Source organism: Pelophylax lessonae (assembly GCF_965119305.1).
Source record: "Pelophylax lessonae genome assembly, chromosome: 11".
NCBI lineage: Eukaryota > Metazoa > Chordata > Amphibia > Anura > Ranidae > Pelophylax > Pelophylax lessonae.
This window is the reverse complement of record NC_138778.1, coordinates 208529673-208550622: the sequence shown is the minus strand read 5'-3', so window position 1 is coordinate 208550622 and position 20950 is coordinate 208529673. Positions and strand designations below refer to the sequence as shown.

Genomic DNA, 20950 nt, shown 5'->3' with positions numbered 1-20950 from the left:
GACAACCGATGTCTTCAATTTCCTCCTCCAATTGCATTGTGGGAAAACAGAAGAGGCTGCTCTGGGCAACCCTGACCGTAGGAAAGTGTGCTTCACTTACGTAAATAAATTAGGCCCCAACCTTAAAAAAAAAAAAAAAAAAAAAAAAAAAAAAAAGAAGGATACGCCATTTTGTGGGTTAAACTTATACCCACGCTGCTAAATCACTACCGCATCGAGACGCAAAGCATTCTCATGCGTGCCAAAATAGTTCCCATAACAGCAGAAGCAATTAAAGAGAACCCGTCAGTTCCCTCAATGGCACTCAAAGCCCCTCCAAACTAGGTATGCAGATAGCTGCTGTTAGCATAACCATGCCCTAAACCGAAATGGCAATGCCCAGGCCTGCTGACGGGGGGAGGGAGAGGAGAGGAGTGTGTCTAACAGCTATCAGGGCAGCTCCGCATGGCTACGGGAGGTATTTTCTTGCACGGGGACTTAAATTTATGTTAAGCGCAACGTGAAATCCGCCACTGCTGATAATGCAAGTTGCTAGGCCGTCATTGACAGTCTTTTGGCTTTACTTTCAGAGTCACTGAGCTGGAGAAAAAAAGTACAGTAAGTCAGGCTGTTCCATCTAATTATGCAAATTCTTGTTCCAGGTAAGTGGAAAAAAACAAATGCATTTTCACTAGCAGGCCTTGTATTTCTAAATACTTCCTAGCAACGACTTTAGCTTAATTAGTGACTTCCTCCATTCCCTGAATATAGTTGCCAATCTGTCAAAACTCTGCCGTTCTTAATTATTCTTTGTGTGATAGTTGCAACTTCACAAACTGATGCATTCGTTCTTAGGAAGCATCGCCCTCTAGGGGTGGTGAGCAGTACTGAGAGGTAGCTGCATTACAGAGGATGGGAATTGGGGGAGGGGGGGGGGGGGGGGGAGAGGGAGTGTTGATATTGCCACATGTTTAAAGTTGCTCACAGGGCAGAGAAGTTCACAGACGAATTTAAGATAAATAGAATTCTATACAGGTTATCTATACAGAGGAGTCGGTTGGCAGGTACGGGATATATACATTCCAGTCTGTTGTAGCAACAGCTCCATAGAAAATTCTCCGGGCGCTGTTCATCGTCACACCCTATGTGATGTCCTTTTGTCTTGGGGGCCGATGAATATTTCTCACTACGCACTTGACCATCCACTCCACGCCTTCATTTACACCCCTCCTGGAAAGAGAGATAAGAGAGGTCAATACCCAGCCCAACAAAGCCTACTAAAAACTGAAATTATAATAAAGTTCAACTCCAAAGTTTAAAAATCCATCGCCTAGCAGCTCTAAATACAAAAAAGAAAAAGGTTTTCTTTCGTTCATTGACGGACACAGCTCCTGATCTTCATAACCATTGGGTTATACTGCCCCCTACAGGAATAGGACATTAGACAGAAAAAGAAAGTGGCTACGCCTATGGGCAGTCCCCAGGGGTATACTCCCCTCTCCCTGCTATAGGTACTCAGTTTTTTTCTGCCTAGTCAGGAGTAGGGACCTAGTTCAACTACAATCAACTGCCGGAGTGGGTGACGGGCTGGATAATTTAGATCCAGTGGCCACCCCAGTCTGGCCAGCGAGTGCGCACGTACCTCAGCTCCGTGCTAGGTCAGCCGCTACATAGCACCAACGGACGGGGGCTGGCCTGCGAGTTAAACTCCTTGTGAGGTCGCATACGACGGGTCTCGGCCCGAGTCACAGCCTTCCTCCTGGCCGACAGCCCCCCCCATTTCGATGGAGAGGGGTTCTGTCTGGAGCGGTGCCCACCCAGTTCCTGGTATATTAAGAGTAGCTGTCCCCCCTCTCCCTCCGATTATATATATTTATATATACATACACACACACACACACACACACACACAATTATATATATATATATATATATATATATATATATATATATATATATATATATATATATATATATATATATATATATATATATATACACACACAATATAGTGGGGTGGACATTGGCCCCTCCTCTGCTGAGGATCGCTTGGAGCTTTGTGCCTGGCGAACGGGCGGTGCAGTCGGGGTTGCCCCTTGCAATGTTTTACACCTTTTTTGTGGGGTCCCCCTGGTGACTCATTGGAGTCTTTGAAGCACATCTCCCCACCTGATCCCCTCTCTGAGGCTGTGGGGCCCTCCGGGTCCCAACCATCCAGCGATGCACTGATGGTGGTCCTGGAGTCCTTTGGGTCCCGAGTGGAGGTGGCTTTCGGACGACGGGCTAGCAAAAAGCGCCCCCCGCCTTCCCCTGCCTCATCTGATTCTGATTCGGCCGTCGCAGACGTGGGTCACCCTGCTGGGTCTGCAACCACGCTTCCAGAATCCTCCGATAGTGAGGAGGATTCCTCCACATCTGCAACCGCGCACGAAAAGGTGCTGGTGGAAGCACCTATTGTATCTGTACTTGAGACCTTAAAGATGGGGGATGCAGCTGCAACTGAGGCACAGGTTCCCTTTGGCACTCACAAGCAATCTAGAGCGACAAGGGCGTTTCCTTTTCCCGCCTATTTTTACAAGAGTGGGGGCTACCAAAGCATCCCTGAGCAATTTTTTAGATGTTACCCCTATGAGGAATCCCCTCTTAAGAAGTAGACTGTTCCACCGGTGGTGGACCCTCCGGTTTCCAGATTGAACAAGGCTGACAGGAAAACGGAGGTTGTAGCCCACAAAATGTACACTCTTGCTGGTTCAGCACTGAGGCTGGATTTCACCATTGCCCTGGTGTCACAAACTGACTGACTGAGTGGGCTAAGCTTTTACGCCATGACCTGGAGGGAGAACAGCTCCCCCCTCCCTTTGCTGAGCTGGCGGACCAGCTGGTCCAGGGGCTGCATTTTACCTGCGATGCCTCTTTGGAAACGGCTCTCCTAGTGGTACAGGTCTCAGTTTCGGCAGTTGTCCTTCCTTCGGCGTGTCTTTTGGCTCAAATGCTGGTCTGCGGACCAGACTTCTAAAAAGTCCTTGACTGATCTACCCTTTCAAGGAGGTCGCCTGTTTGGAGCTACCCTTAATGGTATCACAGGGGGGGGGGGGGGGGGGGACCGTGGACAAGGTTTCTTCAGCATGAAGGTGCGCCCTCACTCGTATCGGGGGTGGGGGGATGTCTTTGTTAGTTTCCGGACCCGTGGACTTCCCTGGTACAAGACAAGTGGGTCCACAAAGTCATTCGGTCGGGCTAAAAGATCGAGTTTCACTCTTGTCCCCTGGCAAGGTTCTTTCCTTCCAACTTGCGCCTGTCCCCAGACCGCTTAGAGGGTCTGTTTGGGGCGGTAAAAGACCTGTCCCGGTTCCGACTTCGTGAAGTTTTAAGGGTTTTTACTCAAACCTGTTCACAGTTTCCAGGAAGGTGCGTCCAATCCTGGACCTCAAGGCATTGAACTGCTTTGTGTGGGTTCAGAATGGAGTCCACGGTGGTGGCATCCCTGCGTCAGGAGGATTTTCTTGCCTCTAGCGACATCAAGGATGCTTACCTTCCGGTCACCAGCGCATCCTCCGCTTTTCCATGGGAGATGAGCATTATCAGTTTGTGGGGTTACCCTTTGGTCTCGCCTCTCCTCGGGTCTTTTCAAAAGTGTTAGCATCGGTGCTAGCTTTTTTATGCCAACGGGGGCTCGCGGTACTCAGCTACTTGGACGACCTCCTTCTGCAAGCGGAGTCTCCTAGCCAGAGTGCTCCTTCCTCTGGGCAAACTCCAGAAATTGCAGACTGCAATTCATCTCATGCTGTCCAGCAGATGGTCATCCCTCCGGACTTGAATGCGGGTGCTGGGTCTGATGGTGTCGACCCTCGAGGAAGTTCCGTTTGCACAGTTCCAATACCAGTTTCCTGCAAAGGGAGATTCTGACCAAATGGGACAAGACTCTGCAGTCTCTGGACAATCAGATCCGGCTGAGTCCGGGAACGAAGGAGTCCCTTATATGGTGGCTTTGTTCTCCGGCACTTCGCCTGGGCACATCCTTCCTCATCTTGTATTGGACAGTGGTCACCATGGATCTTAGCCTGTCCGGCTACGGAGGCTTCCTTAGCAAACATTCTGCTCAGGGGATCTGGACACTGGAAGAGTCCAGTCTACAGATCAATGTCTTCGTACTCTAGCGATCAGACTGTGTCTGGACCAATGGACGGATCGTCTTCAGGGATAACCAGTGTGCATTCAAGTGGACAATGCCACGGTTTATGTCAAGCACCAGGGGAGCACAAGAAGTGTCTTTTCGGCTCTGGAGGTTGCCGGCTTTCTAAGGGGAGCAGAACGGTTCGTTTCAGCCCTCCCCGCCGTACACATTCCCGGGGTGGAAAACTGGCAGGTGGATTACCTCAGTTGGCAGGCCGGAATGAAGGTAGCTTTATTTAACATGGAAACCGACAAGTCCACTACAGGTGGGACTGTCCACCTTTAATGCAGTTAATCCTCATAAGGACACCGCAAGCAAAAAGCGCTTAGGAACCACTGCGTTTTGGACAACCTCACTGTTTTGTGACAATGTTGTCAAAGTAAGCAGAAAAGGGAGTACCCTCGCAGCTTTGGAGGGCCTGTGGGTGCCAAAAGGGACCGGCTCCTCTGATGCAGCATCAGCCGCAACCTCCCATTTTTTTAAAGTGTCACACACTGACACAAACAGTGCATTCACCAGCGCATTTTCATCCACGGCTAGAGGAGCATAGGAATCATCCTCACTATCTGAGCAGACGCAGACCCAGTACTAAGCTCACCCGAAAAACAATTAGGGGAGACCGCCAACTGCGATCCCACAAAGGAGACGCCGACCAAGGGCACACAAATGGACCACCTCCTGAACCCTGCAAAAAAAAAAAAAAAACAAGGAGGTCACCATACAAGCCTTCCATAGAGGGCATAATAGGAAAAAGCCCCCTTAAAAAGAGGGCCACCCGCTGTGGCACAGACACACAGGCAGGGGACCCTGATGGTCTCGTAGCCTTAAAAAGGGGCAGGTGCCTTTAGACAATAATGGTGGCAAGGCTGTCATTAAAAAAATGAAGCGCCACCCCTGACCACATGGCCTAGTGTAACGCTCCTGCGTTTTTGTAGTAGGCTGGATTTGCAGCTGCAGAATCTCCACTCAGTAGTCATGTAGAGATGTGTTGAATAACCAGATCCAACTCTCCAGACTCATCATCGTGGGCCTGTCAGCTTCAGCATACAGATATACACACATACACACTCAATAAGATGTTCCTGGAGTGATAGGATGTATATGATAGTATGAAGATGATGTGCTGAAGGGACAGGTGTGAACAGTGACAAAGATGGTAAGCACTTGATAGAAATGTTCAGGAGAGTATTAGATGGTATTAGGTAGAATGCAGATAGGTTAGTAATCGAGTATGGTAACAGGTGGTAAGGACAGCAGATGACAAATACAGGATAGACTAACCCAGTGCAAGGATAGATGGTAGTAGACTCAAGAGCTAGCAATCTATGTAACAGTGCAGATGATAGAATTAGTATGCATAGATAGTAACAGTCCTTAATGTGCAGAGGTAGATAGTGTAAGTAAGGTTATGGAGGATTCCCCTGTGGGGTACTTATCACTTAGTAAGGTTAGTAGTAGAAGGGTCCAGTAGTGAGGGAGTGATCCAGTAGCGAGATACAGGGATCAGTAGCGAGGTTCCGGTCTGTTCCAAGTAAAAGAAAGTAGCTGGAGGTTCCGGCAGCAAGACAAGCTTGTAAGCATGTGGACACACAGGCAGGTTGAACGAACAACGTGAGAGAGAACGCCGGCGGTTGAAATAGCCGCTCTGCGATGACGTTATCTGTCTTAAAGGTGTATGCGTACCACCTAATTAGAAAGGTGGGACGCATATTTGAAAGAAAATGGAAAATAAGGGTACCAGAGGTACCAGAATCTTACACCTAGCAGCCTAAGTTTTTGTGGAGGTTTAGCCGAAAGTAAAGAGATCCCAGCCCGGCAGATGTCCAAAGGAAGAGTGGGGACTTCAGTTATAACGTACCCCCCCCCTCCCCCAATGGAGGTGCCCGACTGATGCATGGCCTCGTAGGTCGGGGCCTAATTTTTATGGGCACCCAGCTGCCTAGACGCGAGCCCCAGCACAGCCGACCACCCAGGGATAGCGGAGGGGAGGGCGGATGCCCAAACGGGAGGCAGTGGCTTCAGCCATCCTCACAGGGGCCACCTCATGTAGTTTTCTGACTAAGTAGGCCGAAAAGGCGCAGTCTAAATTTTCGTCTGGATCAGGCCACATGAGGCACGTACCCGCGGGTGCTAAACTATCTGCTTCCCCAGCCCAACAACTGCCACAGGCAGCACAGAGGACATCCCTGCCCTAGACACCAACCCCCAGGGTGGCAGGAAACCCTGCTCAATCCCCTGTTGTGCAGCAGGAAAGCCCAGGCAGCAGCAACTCCAACCAGCCCCCCTTAAGAGCATGTGGCAACAGCCAGCTTATAACCTCACTCTGAGGGGGGGGGGGGGGGCAAAGACCACCAAAATTTTAGAGGGGCTGGGGGGGGGGGGAGGAGGGAAACCTTGGGGTCCACCCCAAAACTGTCCAGGAGTAAAGGGGAACAGCTACTTACCCTACCAGGAACAGGGTGGGCAACGCTCTGGACAGACCACCACTCCATCGTAATGTGGGTGCTGTCGGCCAGGAGAAACGCTGCCACTCAGGTGGAGGCCAGGTCGTATGCGTTCTTGTGAGACGTTTAACTTGCAGGTCAGCCCCTATCCGGTGGGGCTATGTCGCGTCTGACCTAGCGCGGAGCTGCGATCTGCGTGCGCTTGCTGGCCAGACTGGGGGGACCATCAGGATCTAAATTATCCAGTCCCATCGTCCAGTCCGGCAATTGATTGTAAAGTCTCACAGGAACAAAATAACAAAGATAGGAAAAAATTCAATGTAAAAAGAAAAAATTGACAGGACCAGAGATCCCAGCAAGGAACTAGGTCCTTACTCCAGACTAGCCAGAGAAAAACGGAGTGCCTAGAGGAGAGAGTGGGCGTAAACCCCCTGGGACTGCCCATAGGCGTAGTAAAGCTTTTTCCTGCCTAGTGTCCAACTCCTGTAGGGGGCAGAATAACACAATGGTTAAGAAGAATCGGGAGCTGTGGCCGTCAATGAACAAAAGAGAAATGTTGTGTACTTACCTGTTTTTAATCCAATCTGGTCACATGATCCCGCAGCTCTGTCTCCCCTGTGTCAGTGAGCGGCTGCTACAGGGGAGAGGAGCGAGTGCCAACAATGGCTGGGCCATGGGAGAGCATGGGTGACATCCCGGCTCCTTGAATTTATAGCAGTTGTCAAGCGCTTTCTTACACAGAGCTGCAGGATCATGTGACCAGACCAGAGAGGACCTAAAATAGTACACAGATCTTTTTATTATTTTAATAGAGACACTCCTTTAGGGTGGAGCAGATGAATGACAGGATCTCCCCTGCCCATTCACAGAACATCATGCATTGTGGGACAATAACTACTAGTTATGTGAATGGTGAAGGGGCCAGAAAGCCCTTCATACTCGCAGCCTCTGCTGTGAAGATTGCCGCTATGAGCAATTTCCAGCCAGCAGCATGAAGGAAGCAGCAGCCAGCAGGACATTGGACACACACTAATAAAGCAGAGCTCCACCCAAAAGGGGAAGTTACGCTTTAAACTTCTCCGCTGCCACATTTGGCATGTCTTTTTTTGGGGGGGGGGGGGGGGGACAAAGTTTTGAGAGGTACGTGCTTCCACAATCTAGGCAGAAGTTCTCCTCTTCCCCTTCCCTGCAGTCTTCAGAAGACTGCCGGACCATTCAGTAATACTCGCAAATGCGCAGTGGGCACTTGGCTGTGAGGCCGCAAGCCGTTACAGATGGGTGCCCACAGTTGAGATTCTGGTGCCGGGGAGAGGAGACAGGGAGGCTCAGGTGAGCACATCGCTGGATTGTGGGACAGGTGAGTGGCTGTTTAATAAAAGTCAGCTGCTACAGTTTTTGTAGCTGCTAACTTTTAATAAACACAAAAATGACTGGAGCTCCTCTTTAACTCCCCCTTATCCCTCACTATAGGAGTACTGAATTTAAACTCTAGGGCCACATTCACACCTGCGAATGGGCCAGACACAGATTACATGCAGGAACCCCAGCAGGAGTTCTCGGCAAAAAGCTGCAGGAAGAGGCCCCATTAAAAGCAATGGGGGACTGCAAACTTCCACAGCTAATTGCGGCTGCTTGCATGTAATTGTGCATGGAATGATCACCTGTGAGTGATCGGCCCATGGATGCGGATAGTCTGGGGTTAATTTACTAAACACGGAGAGTGCAAAATCTGGTGGAGCTGTGCATAGAAACCAATCAGCTTCTAGGTGTTTTTTTTTTTTTAAAGCCTCAAGTGATTGTAAAGTCTCGTTTCTTTTTCCCTATAAAAATAACAAATATGTTTTTCTTGCCTCCTCTGTTGAAGTGCATTTGCACAGAGCAGCCCGGATCCTCCTCTTCGGCTTGCTTGGCTCCTCCCTCCTGTTGGGTGACCCCACAGCAAGCAGCTTGCTATGGGGGCAATTGAACAGACAAGGAGTCACTGCTCAAGGTGGTGTAATTGCCTGATGACTCACACCGGTGCATGCCCCGGCTCGCCTCCGTGAAAACTTGATAAAAGAAAAGGAATTGGCAGCACTCCAGGTTGAGTCAAAATCCAGATTTATTGACTGGACATCCAAATATGACAATCGTGACAAGGTAGACGCGTTTCACACACTGACTGTGTGCTTAATCATTACATTGCTATGGGGGCACCTGAGCCGAGTCACAGCTCCCTGTGTCCATTCAGACACGGAGCACTGACCCCTCTCTCTCCTGATTGGCTCCCGCTGCTGTCAAACAAATCAGCTAGCCAATGGCGCCGCTGGTGTATGTCTGCCAATCAGGAGGGAGAATCTTGGACAACTGAGACACCTCGGGGACATGGCTGGAGAGAGAGGGACCTCAGGTAAGTATTAGGGGGGGCCGAGGGAGGCCGCTGCACACGGAATGCATTAAGATAAAAAAAAACCTTCTGACTTTCCAACCCCTTTTATTGAACAAGCTGAAGTTAAAAGCTGTTTGGCTACCATGCAGATTTTGCACTTCCTAGTTTTAGTAAATCAACCCCAATGTATTCAGGGCAGATCACTCGTAGGTGATCGCTTCATGAGCGATTACAGGCAAGCGGCCACAATTAGCTACGGAAGCCGGCAGTTTCCTACTGCTGTCAATGGGGCTGCTTCCTGCCAGGAACCCCCGCTGGGGTTCTGGTATGTCATCATTGTTGGGCTCATTCGCAAGTGTGAATGTGGCCTAACACAAAATTAGATTATAGTATACAACATCTGTTCTTACCCAGAAAGGGCAGAGCATGCCTGGGTGAGACAGTCCCTTTTTCCAATCTTGTTGATACAATCACTGAAGGCAGTTTTGATATCTGGAATGGACAGGCAGCCCTGGAAAGACACCAAACAAAAATACATTAAAGAAAAAGGAATACCCAGAAGAACCTGGCATTTTACCCACTCTAAGATGAAGGAAGAAGCAGTGGGGGAACACTGCAGAGGTGGATATACTATATACACAGTAGGGATCGACAAATATTGTTTTTTCATATTTGTAATTGATATTCTTATGTTAGTTCTTCTTTTTCCTGCAGTTTGTCACTTACAGTATATAGGGTACTGTTATTATTGATCTGTAAAATCCATCGTAAATGCAATAAAAGTTATTGAAGATGCAGTTACTGGACAGCTATATCCTAGCCCAAATGTTGGTCTACGCGTTTAGCAGGTTTTCAGCTTTTTCAGGACTGGACAGCTCCATTTTTGCTTTTGCATGATACTGTAATCAATATTCATTTTTTGTTAGTTTTTTTCCCTGCTTCCCTTACTTATATAGTGTACAATTATTAATATATAGACTCCATCTACCACCCACCATGCATTTATGTCGCTAATTTGACGTTAAATACCAGAATTATGGCAGCAGATAGCTGCCATAACCCTGCTATTTTCTTACACAGCCGGTGGTCCTCTTTCACATAAAAGTGGTCCCAGTGGTGAATTCCTTACGGGATCATTTTTATGGGCTGCGGGAGAGATGTCCCCCCGCAGCTTCCCGGCAATTTTCCCCGCCTTCCAAGGCCGTTGGTAGCAGGGAAAACTTTTCAATCCTTTTGCCTGATGGGCAGGAAGTCGAGTGAGGGCAAGATGGTCCCCACTCAACTCTATGCCCTTGGAGGACTGTAGCGACGTCAAATGTCACTTCCACCCAACGGTCTTAAAAAAAAAGGGACAATTTTTTTTTTTTTTTTTTTTATAAAAAAAAAAATTACGTTTTTTGTAAATGTGAGATCTGAGGTCTCTGACGCCAGATCTCACATTAAAGAGGTCCTGTCCTGCTTATTTCTATTACAAGGGATGTTTACATTCCTTGTAATAGGAATTAAAGTGATCAAATTTTTTTTTTTTTTTAAAGGGACAGTATAAAAATAAAAGTAAAATAAGTAAGAGAAAAACGCCCCGTCCCTTCAAGCTCGTGCATACGCAAGTTGCGCCCACATCTATAAACGGTGTTCAAACCACACATGAGGTATCACCACGATAGTAAGAGAGAGCGCAATAATACTAACCTGTAGCCTATGGAGATTTTTTAAGTACCAAAGTTTGTCGCCATTCCATAAGCGTGCGCAATTTTGAAGCATGACATGTTATGTATCAATTTACTTGTTGTAACATTATCTTTCACATTATAGAAAAAAAAAAAAAAAAAAAAAAATCGGGCTAACTTTTACGGTTTTCTTATTTTTTTTTTAATTAGAAAAAGTGTATTTTTTTTTTTAAAAAAGAAATTGCGTTTGTAAGACCGCTGCGCAAATACAGTGTGACAAAGTATTGCAACGATCTCCATTTTATTCTCGAAGGTCTCTACTAAAAAAAAAAAAAAAATTATAATATATATATATATATATATATATATATATATATATATATATATATATATATATATATATATATATATATATATATAATGTTTGTGGGTTCTAAGTCATTTGCAAAAAATTATGATTTTAACTAGTGTCAGAAATAGGCCTGGTCCTTAAGTGGGTAATACAATACAATTATTGAAGATGCAAATTGTGGACAGATATATCCTAGCCCAAATGTTAGTCTGCGTTTTTCAGGTATTCCTCCTCTTCAGGACTGTGGACAGCTCTCCTTTTTATAATATTTTAATCGATATTCTAATTTTGTTTCTTCCCTGTGGTTTGTCACAAACATAGGGTACTGTTGTTATTGATAAATAATTTAATATTTCTGTCCTTCTTGTAGATGTTCTTTTTGTTGAGTGTATGTCCCAACCAAACTCTCGGCCCTGAAGAAGAGGAATACCCGCAAAACACGTTGGCCAACTATTGGATTAGGATATATGCATCCTTAAATTTTATAGTATTTTATTCAAGATAGAGTTTTTTTTCTAATATAGTATTACTAATGATTGTATATTTAACCTTGAGAAGAGTGGCATTTATATTTTTCTCTGGGGAGGTCTATAAAGAAAATCCCCTTTCCCTATACATTTTGTTAGGAGGATCAAGCGACAAGCACATTGAATGGGAACCGCCACTCTTCAACACTTGTATGAAACTCTCGGCAACAAAATAATTAGACGCAAGTCTGGTCTTTACAGCCGTTAAAATAAGTATTGAACACGTCACCATTTTTTTAGGTAAATCTATTTCTAAGAGCCGGTTCACACTATGACTTAGGGGGCGACCTGTGAAGTCACATGCAACGCGACTTCGGCGCGACTTGCATGAACTTCATAAAATGAATGTCTATGCAAGTCGCTCCAGGTCGCCCCAAAGTAGTACAGGAACCTTTTTCTAAGTGTCGCTCCTATTAGAACCGTTCCTGTATTACACAATGGTCCGCGACTTGTCAGGCTGACAAGTCGTAGTGGTGTGAACGGGCTCTAAAGGTTCTACTGACATGCAATTTTCGCCACGTCAGTAACAACCCATGCAATCCATACAAAGAAATCAAAACAAATATGTTTAGAAATTAAGTTGTGTAATAAAATGGAATGACACGAGGGAAAAAGGTATTGAACACGCTAAGTGAAATGTAATACTTCATACAAAATTCTTTGTTGGTAATTACAGCTTTAAGACGCCTCCTGTATGGAGCAACTAGTCCCATGCATTGCTCAGGTGTGATTTTGACCCATTCTTCCACACCAACAAATCTTCTTCTATGAACTCTGATCTTTGAATCCAATAGAAAATCTATAGAAAAAACCAAGTCAGGTGATTGGCTGGGTCATTCTAGCAGCTTCATTCTCTTTGAAACCAATTGAGAGTTTCCTTGGCTTTGTGTTTGGGATCATTGTCTTGCTGAAATGTCCACCCTCGTTTCGTCTTCATCCTCCTGGTATCAGATGGCAGCAGATTTATATCAACAATGTCTTTGTACATTTTTCCATTCATCATTTTTCCATTCATCCTTCCTTCAATGACATGAAGTTTGCCAGTACCGTATGCTGAAAAAACAGCCCCCCACCATGATGTTCCCACCTCCAAACTTCACTGTTGGTATGGGGGTGATTTTGGGCTGATGTGCAGTGCCATTTACCCTCCAAACATGGTGTGTATTATGGCATCCAAAGAGTTAAATTTTGGTCTCATCTGACCAGACTATATTCTCCCAGTATTTCAGGCTTGTCTAAATTTTGTACACCAACTTTTACGAGCTTCAACATGATTTTTCTTCAGCAAAGAAGTCTTGCGTGGTAAGCGGGCATACAGGCCATGGCGGATGAGTGCATTACTTATTGTCTTCTTTGAAACAATTGTGCCTGTTAATTCCAGGTCTGATGCTCTCCAAAAGGGGTCATTGGCTCTTGACAACTTATCTGATAAATCCTTTCACTCCTCTGTCAAACATCTTGCGAGGAGCACCTCGTCATGGCCCTTTTATGTGTACATTCTTTCTACGTCCAGATTATGGCCCCCACAGTGCTCACTGAAACATTCAGAAGTTTATAAATTCTTCTGTAACCAATGCCATCAGTAAATTTTTGCAACAATAAGGTTGTGAGGGTCTTGAGAGAGAGAGAGAGAGCTCTTTGCTTTTATCCATCATGGGAGGTTTCTTGTGTGACACCTTGGTAACGAGACACCTTTTTTATAGGCCATCAGTTAAAACTGAACCAGCTGATATTATTTTGCACTGACCAGGGACAAGATTGCATTCTAATTACTGATAGATTTCAGCTGGTGTCTTGTCTTTCCATGCCTTCTTGTGCGTCCCTTTCTTCAGGTGTTCAATACTTTTTCCCCTGTGTCATTCTATTTAATTACACATAACTTACCCCAACTTACCCCCTTCGTGCCCAGGTCAATTTTAAGCTTTCAGCGCTGTCACACTTTGAATGACAATTGCTCGGTCATGTAACGCTGTACCCAAATGACATTTTTATCTTTTCACACAAATAAAGCTTTTTTTTGGTGATATTTAATCACTGCTGGGTTTTTTATTTTTACTAAAAAAAAATAAAAAAAAAAAAGTTTTCTTAGCTTCTGTCAGTAAATTTTGTAAATAAGCAATTTTTCTCCTTCACTGATGTGCGCTGATGAGGCGACACTGATAGGCTTCACTAATATGTGGCACAGATGGAAAAAAAAAAAAAAAAAAAAAAAAACTTAGTTACTGTCATAAAATTTTGTGAATAAGTAATTTTTCCCCTTCACTGATGGGCACTGATGAGGAGGCACTGATAGGCAGCACTGATGGGCACGGATAGGTGGCATTTAAATTCAGCACTGATGGGCACTGATAGGTGGCATTCAAATTCAGCACTGATGGGCACTGATAGGTGGCATTCAAATTCAGCACTGATGGGCACTGATAGGTGGCATTGAAATTCAGCACTGATGGGCACTGATAGGTGGCATTGAAATTCAGCACTGATGGGCACTGATAGGTGGCATTGAAATTCAGCACTGATGGGCACTGATAGGTGGCATTGAAATTCAGCACTGATGGGCACTGATAGGTGGCACTTAGGGGCAATGATAGGCGGCACTGAAACACAGCACTGACCTGCATCACTAATGGGCACTATGGGGGCTGCACTGATAATCAGGAGGCTGATCATCAGTGCTCTGGATACCAGTTTAGGTCTCCCCTGTGAGGAGATGCCGCTGGACAGCTCTCCTCTCCTCAAACTCTGTCAGTGTGAGGTGAGGAGTGCCAATAAATGGCATCTCCTTGTTTACATGTGATCAGCTGTGATTGGACACAGCTGATCACATGGGTAAAGAGCCGCGTCATCGGTTCTTTACCGAGATCAGGGTTGCGCCGTGTCCCAGGGACACAGAGCGCCCGCGGACGTGCAAGCGTGGTGAAACTGGTGCAATGTCGTATGTTCGTCCCAGAACAGAGCCCCCCTGCCCACCATCATTTACGGGGGGTGAGAGGTATTTAATTTCTGAACCAATTTGTTTTGGTTTTTTTGCATGTATGGATTGCATGAGATGTTACAGACATGTGACGAATATTTCATGTCAATAGCACCTTTAAAAATATATTCACGTAGAAAAATGGTGACGTGTTCAATACTTTTTTTACCCGCTGTAGGTCATCTTTAACTGGTGAAGGATGGATCCCATTATCATGGCCAAAACCACCGCATTTATTATACAACCCACTTTTTAAACAATGTCTAGGCGACATGGAAAGCACCCAACAGAAAAGCCGATGACAGTTTTAGTAAGCATTGATCATCTTCACAAGACAGCAACAGTGTGGCTTGTGACACAAAAGGCAATCATGTGTCATACATGTATCATAGGGTGTCATAGGGTGTAAGGCCGAGTCACCAAACACACCGTGCGTCAAGAAAGAAAAAACACTTTAAAGAAAATGTCAAATGAGGGGGGTGCGGCACTCCTTGGAAATCCCCATCAATAGTTGTCATGACATCTGATGAAAAACAAACATTGTATACAATTATACGTTCAATTTTCTCAGATGTCTTGGTTTGCCGGAGTTTTTTTTGTGGGATAAATTAGTGTATTTAACCACTTCAATACAGGAAAACCCTCACCCCCTTCCTGCCCAGACCAATTTCAGCTTTCAGCACTGTCACACTTTGAATGACAATTGCACGGTCATGCAATGCTATACCCAAAATAATTTATCATTTTTTTTCACACAAATAGAGCTTTCTTTTGGTGGTATTTAATCACTGCTAGGTTTTTTATTTTTATTAAAAAAAAAAAAAAAAAAAATGAAAATTTCGAAGGAAAAAAAAAAAAAAAAAAAGTATCTTAGCTTCTGTCAGTAAATCTTGTAAATAAGTATTTTTCGCCTTCACTGATGTGCCCTGATAGGCTGCACTGATGGGCACTGGCGAGGTGGCACTTATAGGCACTGATTAGGTTGCACTGATAGGTGGCACTGAGGGGTTGGCACAGATGAGCAGGCACTGACTGGCATCACGAATGGGCACTAATTGAGGTCTCTGATGCTGGTGTTTTTGCTTTACTGTAATCAGGGCATTGATGATCAGTGCCCAGTGCCCTGATAACTTGTCCTGTACTCCCCTTTGAGGAGTCGCAAATCGGCTCTCCTCGCCACACACTCATTTTTTTCACACAAATAGAGCTTTCTTTAGGTGGTATTTAATCACCGCTAGGTTTTTTATTTTTACAAAAAAAAAAAAATGAAAATTATTGAATAAAAAAGAAAAAAGTTTTTCTTAGCTTCTGTCAGTAAATTTTGTAAATAAGTATTTTTCGCCTTCACTGATGTGCCCTGTTAGGCTGCACTGATGGGCACTGGTGAGGTGGCACTTATGGGAACTGATTAGGTTGCACCGATATGCCGCACTGAGGGGTGGCACAGATGAGCAGGCACTGATTGGCATCACTAATGGGCACTAATTGAGGTCACTGATGCTGGTGTTTTTGCTTTACTGTAATCAGGGCACTGATGATCAGTGCCTGGTTACTTGTCCTGGACTCCCCTTTGAGGCGGAGCCGCTGATCGGCTCTCCTCGCCACACACTCTGACAGTGTGAGGTGAGGAGCGCTGATAAATGGCACTTCCGCATTTACATGTGACCGGCTGTGATTGGACACAGCCGATCACAAGGTTAAAAAGAGCCACGTCATTGGCTCTTTACCAAGATGGGGGTCGCGCCGTGTCCTAGGAACACAGCGCGGCCACGATCGCTGTGCACGAGTGGCCGTTCTGGGGCGCCGTCATAGGACATCCTCCCAGAACGAGAGCTCCGCCATCATTTGACGGTGGATGGGCAGCAAGTAGTTAAAGTAGATTTAAACCAGAACTGGATGAACTTTAGTTTACGGTAGCACTTTGTATCAAACTATTGCCATGTTTTTGTTTCCCATTTTGAAAATATTTTCCATCTGTTTTTATTGTTTTCTTACATCTAAGTGATGCCAATGACCTACAGCCTCTTTGCTGCCACTTCCTGTGTACAGGGGAGCCAACAACTGTCAGCTTTCAATTATATTGTTGTAAAGTAGAACTATAAGAAAAACTTTTTTACATTTTTTTTTGGATAGAGAGTTATAACCCCTGTCAGATTTTATTTTCGCCTTCTGTGTTCTATTGCAGAGATTTCCCTTCACTTCCTGTCCAAAAGCCAAACAGGAAGTGAGAGGAAATCTATATAAAAAAAAAAAAAAAAAAATTAAGAAAATTCTTTGGGGATCCCCAGGTCACCAGAACTAGTGTCACCATCGAAAAATTTCCCCTCTATTACTTGTCAGGAGACAACCCAAAATGTGGGATTTTCTTTACCATTCTTATTGAAAGTGATAGTAAAACAGGACAAATAAGGAGATTATATCTCCTTAACAAGGGCACAGACCGCAAAATAAACTGGCAGACGTTCTAATCCCTCTTCACACACAAAAAAAAAAAAAAAAAAAAAAAAAAGTTTTGCCTTTAGTTATGTTATACTTTAACCACTAAAGGACCAGGCCTATTTCTGAAATTTGTTTTTTCAAAAGTTAAAAAATCTGTATTTTTTGCTAGAAAATTACTTAGAACACACACACATATATATACAGTAAAACCTTGGTTTGAGAGTAACTTGGTTTAAGAGCGCTTTGCAAGACAAGCAAAAATTTCAAATAAATTTTGACTTGGTTTACAAGCGATGTCTTGATATACAAGTAGCCTCAAGTCACAGCTGAGTATAAAAGAGAAGAGAGGAGCCTCTAAGTGTAGCAATATGGTTACATTTAATGAAGGTACAACATTTAGCAACTCACATGGTTGATGATTGGAACAGGCACATCTAAGTATGCAGGCATCCAGGCTAAAGCTGTCCACATAGACCATCCTCCACACCGCCATCTACGCCATCCTTTCCATGCTGCCCCTCGCTTTCAGATCGCTTTACTGCAGGGTGGTCTTCCCGGTCAGGATTACAGACTGGCAGCCGGCGGTGCAGAAGATAGTCCCTGTGGACCGCTTTACCCCGGATGCCTGCATACTTAGATGTGCCTGTTTTATTCATCAACCATGTGAGTTGCTAAATGTTGTACCTTCATTAAATGGAACCATATTGCTACACTTAGAGGCGCCTTTCTTCTCTTTGATACTCTGTAGCTCCTACTGGATTTTGCTTCTAATCCCCTTGTGGAAGCGGCTATTTGTGGATGGACATTTTATGGTTACACAACCTATCGCAATGCTATAATCTTTTTATATGGACTATAAACTGAAGGATTTATGAATAAATGGTTGTGGAACGAATCATCTGAGTTTCCATTATTTCTTATGGGGAAATTCGCTTTGATATAAGAGTGCTTTGGATTACAAGCATGCTTCCGGAACGAATTATGCTCGCAATCCAAGGTTTTACTGTATATATATATTTATTACACACACACACACACACACACACACACACACACACACACACACACACACACACACACAGTGCCTTGCGAAAGTATTCGGCCCCCTTGAACTTTGCCACCTTTTGCCACATTTCAGGCTTCAAACATAAAGATATAAAACTGTAATTTTTTGTGAAGAATCAACAACAAGTGGGACACAATCATGAAGTGGTACGAAATTTATTGGATATTTCAAACTTTGTTAACAAATAAAAAAGTGAAAAGGTTGAAAAGTTCAAGGGGGCCGAATACTTTCGCAAGGCACTGTATATATATATATATATATATATATATATATATATATATATATATATATATATATATATATATATATATATACACACACACACACACACACACACACACACACACACACACACACATTTTTTTTTAGCAGAGACCCTAGAGAATAAAATGGAGATTGTTGCAATACTTTGTCACACCATATTTGCATATTTGCGCAGCGGTCTTACAAACGCAATTTTGGGAAAAACACAATTTTTTTGATTAAAAAAAAGAAAACAGTTAGCCCAATTTTTCAACATTGTGAAAGATAATGTTACGCTGAGTAATTTGATACCTAACATGTCATGCTTTAAAATTGCGCACACTCGTGGAATGGCGACAAACATTGTTACTTAAAAATCTCCATAGGCAAAGCTTTAAAAAGTTCTAAAGGTTACCAGTTTAGAGTTACAGAGGGGATCTAGTGCTGGAATTATTCCTCTTGCGCGAATGATTGCTACGATACCTCAAGTGTGGTTTAAAGACAGTTTACATATGTGGGCGCGACTTGTGTATGCGTTCTCTTCTGCACGCAAGCTTGGACTAACGGGGCACTTTAAATTGTTTTTTTTTTTTTCTTATTTAAATTTTTTTCTTTTTACACTGTTCTTTTAAAAAAAAAAAAAAATTTTTTTGATCACTTTTATTCCTATTACAAGGAATGTAAACATCCCTTGTAATAGAAATAAGCAGGACAGGGCCTCTTTAATGTGAGATCTGGGGTCAAAAAGATCTCACATTCGCAGTTAAAAAAGCAATAAAAAAGAAAGTTTTTTTTTCTGTGAAATAAAATGGGCCCTTTAACGCCGGACAGTGGAAGTGACGTTTGACGTCACTCCGGTCCTCCAAGGGCATTGAGTCAAGTAGGGGCCATCTTACCCTCACTTGACTTCCTGCCCATCTGTACATGGGATCCGATCGCTTCAGCTGCTGCTGACCTCTCCGGTAAGCGGGGGGAGTTGGGGGGGGGGAACCTCTCCCACCACCAATAAAAGTGATCCTGTGGTGAATCCGCAGCTGGGACCACTTTTATGTTAACTGCTGCCATAACCTCTGTAACGTCAAAGTAGCAACGTAAATACATGGTGGGAGGTCCGGAAGTAGTTAAAGTAGAACTATAGGCAAAACTCTCCCCCCCCCCCCCCATTTTAGATAAAGTAAGGGAGGGTTATAACCCCTGTCAAATTTATTTTTCCCCATCAGTGTCCTATTGAGATTTCTCTTCACTTCCTGCCCCATAACCAAACAGGAAGTGAGCGGAAATCCATGTAAAGTAAGAGAATTCTTTGGAGCCACCCAGGTCACCAGAACTAGTGTCCCCATTGGAAGATTTCCCCTCTATTACTTTTCTGGGGACAACCCAAAATTTGGGATTTTCTTTTACTTTCAATATCAACGGTAAGCAGGACAAATGGGGGGGTTGTATCTCCTTGACGGGGGTATAGACAGCAATATAAACTGGCAGGCATTCTAATTCCTCTCCACTCTAAACTAAAAAAAAAAAAAAAAAAAGTTTTGCCTTTAGATATTACTTTAAACTCCCCCCCCCCCCCCCCACAAGAAAAAACATGCTGGAGTTGGGTTTTAACCACTTCAACACTTTCACCCCCTTCCTGCCCAGGCCAATTTTCAGCGCTGTCACACTTTGAACGACAATTACTCTTTGTAATTAGTCTACAGTGTTTTGCAACACTGTACCAAAATGGAATTTTTTCATTTTTTTTTAAACAGATTGAGCTTTATTTGGTGGCATTTAATCACCACTGATTTTATATATATATATATATATATATATATATATATATATATACACACACACATACACATATACACACACACACACACATATATATATTATAAATAAAAGAAGTACTAACATTTAAAAAAAAAAAAAAACTAAAACTTGTCTTTTCTGTTATAAAATTTTGCAAATAAATAATCTTTCTACATAAATTTATGCCAACATGGATTCTGCTACATTTCTTTAGTAAAATAACAGAAATCAGTGTATATTATTTATTATGTGTGAAAGGTATATAGAGTCTACAAGCTATGGAATATATTTTTGAAAATTTATCAATCCTGAAGTACTGACGGCCTCGGTCTCATTTCTCGAGGCCCTAAAATGCCAGGACAGTAGAAATACCCCCCAAAATGACCCCTTTTTGGAAAACAGGCACCCCAAAGTATTTAGTAAGCGGCATGGTGAGTTTTTTGACACTGCAATTTTTTGTCACAATTTTCTTGGAAAATTAAGAAATAAAATACATTTTTTTTTTTCACAATTCTTTTTACATATGGTCTTCAGAGCAGTACAGCATTACCATATCGCCAAATTGGTTTAAATTTTTCTTTTTTTACAAATCTCCGTATTTATTGGCGTATAACCTTAATTTTAAAAGGGAAGTTTCAGAAAAAAAAACAAAAAAAAAAAAAAAACTTATTTTAAATAAAGAATTTTGAAGCAAAATAAGGTCAGTGCCCATTAATGCAGCCTTATCAGTGCCCATTAATGCAGCTTCACCACTGTAGCCATCTGCAGCCTGATCAGTGCCCATCTGCAGCTTCACCACTGCTTCAGTCTGATCAGTGCCTATCTGCAGCTTCCCCACTGCTTCAGTCTGACCAGTGCCCATCTGCAGCTTCACCACTGCTTCAGTCTGACCAGTGCCCATCTGCAGCTTCACCACTGCTTCAGTC

The 20950-nt window shown here is 43.8% G+C and overlaps 1 protein-coding gene across 1 annotated transcript in view; it reads right to left on the bottom strand.

Moving 5' to 3' along the window:
- Positions 1–730: 730 nt before the first annotated feature.
- ARFRP1 (ARF related protein 1) overlaps positions 731–20950 on the bottom strand; it is a 48058-nt gene continuing 27838 nt past the window's right edge. Inside the window, exons 7-8 of the mRNA XM_082271553.1 lie at positions 9376–9476; positions 731–1209 (exon numbers count right to left, since the gene is read on the bottom strand). Coding sequence (XP_082127679.1) covers positions 1122–1209; positions 9376–9476 — 189 coding nt within the window. The 3' untranslated portion in view covers positions 731–1121. The remainder of the gene's footprint in view (positions 1210–9375; positions 9477–20950) is intronic.